At 30.9% G+C, this 8,992-nt stretch overlaps 1 protein-coding gene across 1 annotated transcript; it reads left to right on the top strand.

Moving 5' to 3' along the window:
- Window positions 1–5,020: 5,020 nt before the first annotated feature.
- Window positions 5,021–8,937, top strand: LOC133688243 (uncharacterized). Its single transcript, XM_062107668.1, has 7 exons — window positions 5,021–5,352; window positions 5,783–5,822; window positions 6,174–6,244; window positions 6,519–6,613; window positions 7,876–7,943; window positions 8,287–8,397; window positions 8,550–8,937. The coding sequence occupies exons 1-7, from the start codon at window positions 5,052–5,054 to the stop codon at window positions 8,680–8,682; spliced, it is 819 nt and encodes a 272-aa protein (XP_061963652.1). The 5' UTR covers window positions 5,021–5,051; the 3' UTR covers window positions 8,683–8,937.
- Window positions 8,938–8,992: the final 55 nt, after the last annotated feature.

The following is an 8,992-nucleotide window of genomic DNA, read 5'->3' as shown; positions in this document are numbered from 1 at the left end:
TTTTGGCTTATTTAGTCTTTTTTAAATAGCAATTGTTTTTTATGTATTTAATCTTTAAGAGGTTATTGTGACTCATTTATATTTTTTCTTGAATTTTATATAGATTAACTTTATTTTTTAAAATATAATATTTATTTTTGATATTTCTAATACATGTAACCTTGCATGATATTTTTTTTTACTTTTATTTTATTCAATTAATTTTATGTGTGTATTGGTTTTTATTATCATTTAATTTAATAAAAAACTTATTTTAATAAAAAAATTTTATTAAACTCAACTGGGTAAGCGTCTTATGTTGTGAGATTAAATATTGTAATTTACAAGTGTCTCTTAATTTTTTCAGTTTTGTTTTTTTGTTATCATCAATGACTTTTATTTATTTATAGAAATATTTATTTATTTATTTAGATATGTGCATAGACTTTTTTATTTATATTTAGAATTTTCTTTGTGTAAAAACAAGCATGCTCAGTTTTTTATTAGTAAAGAAAATACTTGACCCGCCGCAGAGCAAGAGACAAATAGCTAGTTACTGTGGTGTTTTTACTGTGTATAAAATCACTATTCACTCTCTCACAAATAACTGCGGATTGGAGTAGTGATTTTTTTTAATTCTCAATTTGATCATCGAACTTTATATTTATATGATTAAGTCATTTTTAGCCAAAATTAGCACCCAATTACATTTTATTTTGGGAGGAAGGGTTGAATTCAAAGACAGGGGACTGAAGTGAAGAACATGAGTAACATAGGTGTTGCTTTCAAATTTATTTGTGAAGTACATTTTAGTCCCCAACTTTTTTGCTATAAGGTGGCCATTCTGCTTAATTAAAAAAAACACATCTTGGTATAAATATTTATGTTTTTCTATTTTCCAATCCTTTTTTAATGGGAAGAGAGAGAAGTCGTCAAATTCCAACGAAGAAAAGGAAAATTCTTTGTTAATGATGATTCCAACAACAAAATAAGTTAACATTGGTGTCAACGAGTTCCACTAGATCAGAGGAGTCTCACGGTAGTTGTTTTAAACCTTAATGTTGCCTAAAAATCTAAATCTAGGTTAAGGATGCAATATTTTTTTTCCAGTTTGATTTAGTGGTTTAGACTGTTTTTTTGGGTTTAATGGGTTAATAGGTTGATTTCTTGGCATTTTAAAGGTGTTTGTAGGGTGTTTTGTAATTGAAAAAAGGGTTTCTTTAGGTACAAAACTTGCAAGCCCAGTTTTTCGACCGCTAAAATGGTGGCCGGAATCTAGGATGGCAGATGACACGTCATTTGTCTATTCTTTTTTTCTTAAAAAAATAAGGACGGGCATCATGTTTTCCTCCAATTTTTAAAAAAATAGCAAGCCCAAATGCGTGGGCCTGAGCTTTTCAATTTTTGATACTTTTTTATGTTTTTCTTTTTAATTAATACTTTTTTATGCCTTTTAAAAGTATTTTTAAGTTTTTTTTTTAATTAATACCCCTCCATGTCATTTTTGTGTGCTTATTTAACCTTTTTTAAATAACAATTATTTTTTAATTATATTAAGTATCTTTAATCTTTCATGAGGTTAGTATAATTCATCTGTAATTTTTTTTATATATTTCATATAAATTAAATTTATTTTTACAAATTAAAAATATTTATTTTTTATGATATTTTTAATATGTGCAATCTTATATGGTATTTTTTCCTTTTATTTTATTCAATAAAGTTTATGTTTCCATTAATTTCTATTACAAATTGATTTTGATAAACAAATTCATTAAACAAAACCGGGTAAATAACTTGTATTGCGCTATTAAATATCTTGATTTATATTTGTCTTTTAATTTTTGAAATTTTGTTTTTATTTATCGTCAATTTGCTTTTTCAATCAAATTATATCGACCTCATGATATAGGACACACAATAGACATGTCATCTTGACATATCTCATGTCCAGGTCATGTATTTCGCGTGTTAACCCAACTTTATCAAGAGCAATATTTTTTTATATTTTTTTTTGTTGTTGCCTTATTTTTTATCATATTATGAAATTAATCAAAATTTAACTCGGTTATCGAATTCCTCTCGCTTCTTTAAAAAACATGAACATCTTTTTTTTTCAGGTTAAAAAAATTTGATCCAGCCAGCGGCGTTGCGCAGGCTACCAATCTAGTAAGAAACTCTAAAATATGTAGGAAAAATATTGTAGATGAGATATATGGACTCTCTCGCATCCATTGTGGATTCATTGTTCAAAGTTTTTATTTTGGTCCCCCAAACTTCGTTTTGGTCGATTTCACTCTTTTATTGCCAAATTGAAGGACACTTGCTTTAAGTTTATTGAGGAGGGTAGAATTAAAAGAAAGAGGATCAAAAGTGAAAAAAATAGAGAAAATATGTGTTATTTTGAAATTTGGTCAGAAAACTCAGCTTGGTCCTCATTTTTAAATTAAAACTTTTTGGTCCACCAATATTTATAAAATTCAATCTTGGTCAAAAACTTTATTTTTCTTATTTTATAATTTCTAGTTTGAGATAGTAGAGAGAAAGTGACTGGATTCCGATAGTAAAGTAAGAAACACTTGGTTAACACTTTGACCACTAAAAAAGTCGATTTAGGTGTCAACACGTTTCTTTTAACAAGAAGAGTTTATCTCAGGTATTCTTTGATCATCCTCTTGCCAGTGATGGTAAATATAAGCTTGAGAAATGTTTTAGTATCTGGTTGATTTTGGGTTTTTAGATGGTTTTTTGGGTTTTTTAAGGCATAAATTAGTTTATCATGGTGTATATGGGATTTTTTAGGTGTTTTAAATAAGAAAACAAATAGGTTGAAAATTAATATTTTGAAAAAAAAACCTTAGGCCCACTTTTTCAGAAACCCTTGATCTTCAGAGAATAGGTCAATAAACAATATTTTTTTAATATATATATTAAAGGATATACAATGTGTCATTTGTAGATGATATGTTATTGCATCAATTTTTTATATTAAAGGGTGGTCAGCATGTCATCCACTCTTTAATATAAAAATATACACAACTGACCTTCAATGTCTTGAAAAATGCATGGGCTTGGAGTGCGAGCCATACCTTCCTTATTTTAATCTCACACACAACCTATATTTTTTATTTTAAAAAAAAAATTAATATTAAAAAAATTCTCATGCACCTGGTTGGCATATCGTTAAATAAAAAAAATATGAATTTTTTTTATTAAATCCAATAGGATGCATGGTCTAGATTACGAGTTTAACAGGTTCACCTCAGTTCACTCTAGTTTTTTTTTCGTTCTTTATTGAATTGAATATTTTTATTTTCAATTTTGTTCTTCAACATTGAATTGATTGAAAATTAAGTATCATAATTTATTTTAGTTTGCTTTTTCTAAGTTTATTACATTCTCATGAATCGGGTCGCAAATTTAGCTGATTAACTCGGGTTTACTTAGGTCGATATAACATGATTCCATCTCAATCTTCTATAAAAAATTTCATCCAATACGTGTTAAATTTTGAATTCATGATTAAATCTCTTTTCTTTTTAGAAAATACATTAGCAACACTTGAATATTTTTGGCATTCAATTTTTTTTTGACTTGGCTCGCTTTCCTTTTCGTCTTTTTTTATCACTATCCAATTCAATAAAAAAAAGTAATTTAAAGAAATAAAATTATTCAATACAACTAGGTACATTGTCCATATAGAGAGATCATATATTTTAATACACATGTATCTTTTAATTTTTCAATTTAATATTTAGCTATCATCAATTGGTTTTTTTCATTTATTATTATACGTGGTTCTCAATTTATTTATTAAATACATGCATAATATTTTTGATTTATAATTATAATTTTTTTTGGTGCCAAATCATATGTTGTAAATACTCGCACATTTATTTATTTATTTTAAAAAACTTTATTCTACCTACCCACAGCAAACCACGATGCACATAGCTAGTGAAGGATTATTGCATGGTTAAGAGAAAGATGATGGCTCCCTCATTTGAGCTGTTTCGTTATATTTGAATAACGTTTGGGTTGAGGTTAGTTTGCCAATTTAAATTCTTCTTTCCCAATTTAAGAGTTACTATTTGATTAAGATTCATGGTTTTAGTTCAATCAATACTAATGGTTAATGGTCTATTATATTCTAAGTGAGTATTTGGCTTTCTAGGTTTAGTTAATGGTCTATTATATTGTAAGTGAGTATGCTTTATAGGTTTTAAAAATATATATTTGATTAAAATTATTTTGTAATTGATTTTTATATATAAAATAAATAAAAAGCATGTTTTCATATATAAAAAAATATTTTAGTTTCTATAAAATTAAGGTTTACAATGCAATTTTAGGTGGAATTTAATGCAAAAGATAGAAATTATTTTACTAACTAAACAATTTTTTCTCTATAAATAAAAAAAAATCAAAAGCTACAACCCGGAGAAATTCCCATTACTGGTTTAAGAATAGAATATTAGTTATTGGAAATTTCGCTAATTAAGATAAAATTAAATAACATAAATACGGAATATTACACCTATAAAAAGAAAAAGAAAAAGAAAAAGAAAAGAAAAACTAATCTATTAACAACATGTTACATTATATTTGTTAATCTTCAGATATAATATTTGCTTATTATTATAAATTGTTGGATTGAAATCAACATTTAGGATTTTATACAAAAGCAAATATTTTTCTTATTATAAAATAGTTATTTTAAGAGGTATTTGTGAGTATAATAATATTTACTTGTTAAAATATTTTTTGTTTGAAAATATATTAAAATAATATATTTTTTATTTTTAAAAAATTATTTTTTATATTAAGACATCAAAATGATCTAAATAAATAAAAAAATTAATTTAAATTAAAAAAATATTTTTAAAACATAAAAATAAATAAATAAATAGTATCTTAATCATCCTCTAGCTAACATCAATAAAAATTAGAGGCATTGATTCTTAAATTAGCAACATGAGAGCATCTCACAAGTTGATTCTTACAGTAACTAAGACAGACCCTCGAGTAAAATACGAAGACATAAACTGATAAAAGGACAACGAGACAGGCAAATGGATAAGTCCTGTTTCCTTTTATCTTCTTCCCCTAACACCTCACCGACTGGATCCACCCAATACAGTACTGTTGGCATGGCCACACTTAACACCACCTCCTCCTCCTTCCATTCCTCAGCTCTCCCTTATCATTTTTCTCTTTCTTCTTCGAAACCAAAAATTAAGTCGGGTAGTCGAGGAGTAATCAGATGCTGCGCATTGATGTCCTCCTCCACCACCTCAGAATGGCAGGGTCAGAGCAGGCGTTCATTGCTTTCCAACTCTCTACTTCTCTCTCACTTCCTTTTTGTCCCTAATGGTATGCAATATATCATAATAAACTTACTCCTTTTACATTCTTTGCATGGAAAGTTCAATAAGGTAGTAATAGATTAGAGCACTTCCTTTTGCTTCTTCTTCTTCTTTTCTTTTTTCTTTTTGTTTTTGCCCCCTTATTCAACAGACAAACATGCCCTCTTAAAAAGACAGAACTGCACGTGATTCGAAGGGCTTGTGCTTGTCTTCCATTTGAAGTAATGCCATGTGCTTCTAGCCTAGCCAGGGGTTGCTTCAAACTGAAGTCTGATTAACTACTACCCTGTTCTGTTTTCAACCCCCTGCTTTTTGAAAAAGGAAAAAAGTAAAGAAATAGAAAATTTTGTGTTTCTAAGTTGTTCATTGATTTGGGATAATTTTATTGAATTGGAGATTTTGTTTGATGTGGGCTCACTATATTTTTTGTTTTGCAGATGCTATTGCTGGCAGTTTTTTCGATAAGTATGTGAAACGGTATGGTATGATTGATTAATGAGTATGGATTTTGGCATTAAATTGTTAATGGATAAAACCAAAACAAATACATTCGAAATGGTCATTGGATTGTAGTGAAAGGAAATGCCTGAGGCCTAAAGATTTCTAATTCAGTTTTAATTTTTTACAGAATTGAGTGGACACAAACTTGATTAAATATTGACAAATTGTCAATGCCTTGCCTGCTAGTAGAATGATACTCCAAATTTTTCCAGCACTATAGTAAAATAAACTATGATGACTGCGATTGAGCCTTGTCTGATATTTGTTTCGTTGAACGAGTGCCTCTGCTACTATCAGAACTAATTCCTTTCCTAAAATTTTTAACAGGAAAAACCTTGATCCACTAGAGGCTTATGTGCCTGCTGTTATATTGACTGAGTTGCAGATTAAGGATTTAGGTAATTCCTTGTCTTGCTACATTATTTCCTTCCCGTGGGAACTGGAGAATTTAAGAGACGATGCCAAAATTACACTTGCGATATTAATGTTGTCAGAAGATGCACAAAAGTTACTCGATTTTGTATCTCTTACCTTTTTCTTTTTCTATTGCACACTCACACTAAGGATGTTCCTACATCCTCGTACCAAGCAAGAAACCTGAACTCAGTTAGGCATTAAAGAAGATATTGATAGTGTACCATGATGCTTTAATCTGTTCTTTGACTACTGTAGAGAAAATTCTGGATGTTGATCAGCCTCAATTCGGCAACTATCGATCTTTATTACGTTCTGGTCCGGCAGCATCTCTTCGTGTAAATATTCGAGCAGTAAGTCAACTTCTCTAGCTTTATTCATTTTGTATCTAATTGCTTGTGAAACATTTTTTATTCCGGGAGAATTTTCATAATTCCTTAAATGGTGTTTTATCTATTTGATTTTGGATACAGCTTAAATGACTGGAAAGTATGTAAGGTACCACTAAGTTGGCCTCAGAAGAAACAATATGATTATAAAGAGAGAAGATATTACTTTTTGATTATTCTCTCAACTATCATTAAGGCTTCTAGAGCAGTACTGGGAAAATGGAGTATAATTTCTCTGTGTATGGTACCTAAATTGGAGTTTTAATTGACAGTAAACTCAGCAGTCATCAACCTCTAAAATCTTGAATTTGATTTTCGACCATTAAATCAACTGGACAGTGGACAATTGTTCACCAGTCCAAGTGAAATCCCTGAAGCTTAGAGAATATCTAATAGGAGCTTTGCAACACCAAAAGGTCATTTATGTTGGGATTAGGATATTCATGAGCTTTACTTTTGTAACTTCTAGGAGACGAGATTTGATTGCCTAATAACTCAAAAAGAGGACATACCTCTCTTTAACCATCATGCTAAGTACTTTCAAGTTTGTTCATTAATATGCCGATAAGTGATTTACATAGAGGGTAAAGAAGCACCATGCATTTGAGTTTCTTTCTTAAATTCGTTTGGAGCCAAGATATCATTGGCTAGGTCCCCATGATGCACCCGTATTGAATTTGTTTTACGGAGATGGTCAGATAATATTTGCATCATTAACTTGAAGCTTAGAGGTTATCTAATTCAATTAGATGGTTCAGGCAGTATTGCCATTGGAGTATCATGTTACTGTTCAGTGAATTTTTTCCTAGTATCGTTAAATGCTCCAGCCATTGTGAGCAGTGATGGCGGGTCTGTCTCTTAGATGGCGTGAGGATGTCGGTAGTTTGAAACTTTAGATATGTCAAAAAGAATATGGAGCATTTAGAGCCCAATTAAGCGCTGCAAGATTTATTTGGTTGTGTGATAGCATTTAGAGCCAGGCATTTGAATGTCGCAGGTTTGGATCAAAACTCTTGCCTTGACATAGTGGTTATTAGACTGTAAGCCATGCTTGTTCATCACTACTTGCTGTCAAACAATCAGCCTTGCATGATATGGTTGGTGTCATCTGAAAGTCTGTGTTTAAAAAAGATGTCCAAAAAACCAATTTCTTATTTGGATTTCCTTTATGGCAGTTTTTCTGTACATGAGTTCCTGAGGTTTGGAAATTTTCTTCGGAACTTCAGGTAGCACAATATGCTTCAGATGCTGGAAATGGTAACGCTGCTTTCAACAATGTTGATCAATGTCTCAGGTATCTCCCAAAATCTCGCTGCTGCTCATGAAAATGGAAAATAGTTATAGGTGTCTCCCACATTGTTTTGAGTGGATTTCTAAGTGCTCCCTGCACTCTGGCCTTCCTAATCGTGGATCACAGTAGAATTACTGTGCTTATATAGGACCGGTGGGATATAAAACACACAGTAGAATTACTGAAAATCGTTTTGGCTTTTCATTGAAAAATGCTTCTCTTGGATAAATTTATCGAAATGGCAAGCAGGTCAATTGAAGAGCACCAAAACTATACAGAAAAAAGGTTAGTGTAGATAATGAACATCAAACAAATTCTGACAAAAAAAACTTGTCCGCTTTTATAGTGCTTTGGAAGAACTGGATTCCTTGCTTCTGCGTGCATCAAGAAATGAGCCAGATGCTTCAGTTAAATCGATGAAGGCAAAAGTAGGAATTGCCCTTGCTGCAATGGAAAGGTAATCATGGCAGTGGGTTTTTGAAACCCCCCAAGAAAAGCAACGCTGTGCATTAGGAACAAATTCTTGTTTTCTGGTATCACTCATTTATTTCTCCCTGTCAATATCTATATTTCAAGGAAACTTACTTTCCTCCCATGCTCTCGTCACAGCCTTCTCCAGACTGTCCCATCTGATGTGTTAGATAAGGGGAAGGCTGTTGCGGATGCTTACCGGACCCCAGATGAAGACTCTGAAGCTGAAATCTTAGACCCAGAATTGAAGCGGTTGGAATCAATCTTGTGACATATTATATGATCTTTCTTCTATCCGTTCCTCTTTGTTTCCCCTCAGGTACTCGAGACGAAAGAGCAATGAGATCCAACACTAAGAAATTTTGTACCCATCATCAGTCTGCTGTCTTCAAATAACCGTAGCAACGTTTATTATCATTACGTACCTACAGGGTTCCGATTTTATAGTTTCTACAGCCTCGTGTACCTATTATGAACAGTAACTGGTGAGAATATAACTGTTGCAACTAGATTTTACGGAACAAAAGTTCAGGGTAGTAATTAGCATGTAAATTTCTTCATTTTTATATGCTTTTTTGATG

Source organism: Populus nigra, chromosome 3 (assembly GCF_951802175.1).
Source record: "Populus nigra chromosome 3, ddPopNigr1.1, whole genome shotgun sequence".
Taxonomy (NCBI): domain Eukaryota; kingdom Viridiplantae; phylum Streptophyta; class Magnoliopsida; order Malpighiales; family Salicaceae; genus Populus; species Populus nigra.
The sequence above is the reverse complement of the archived record's forward strand: the minus strand, read 5'-3'. Positions and strand labels throughout refer to the sequence as shown.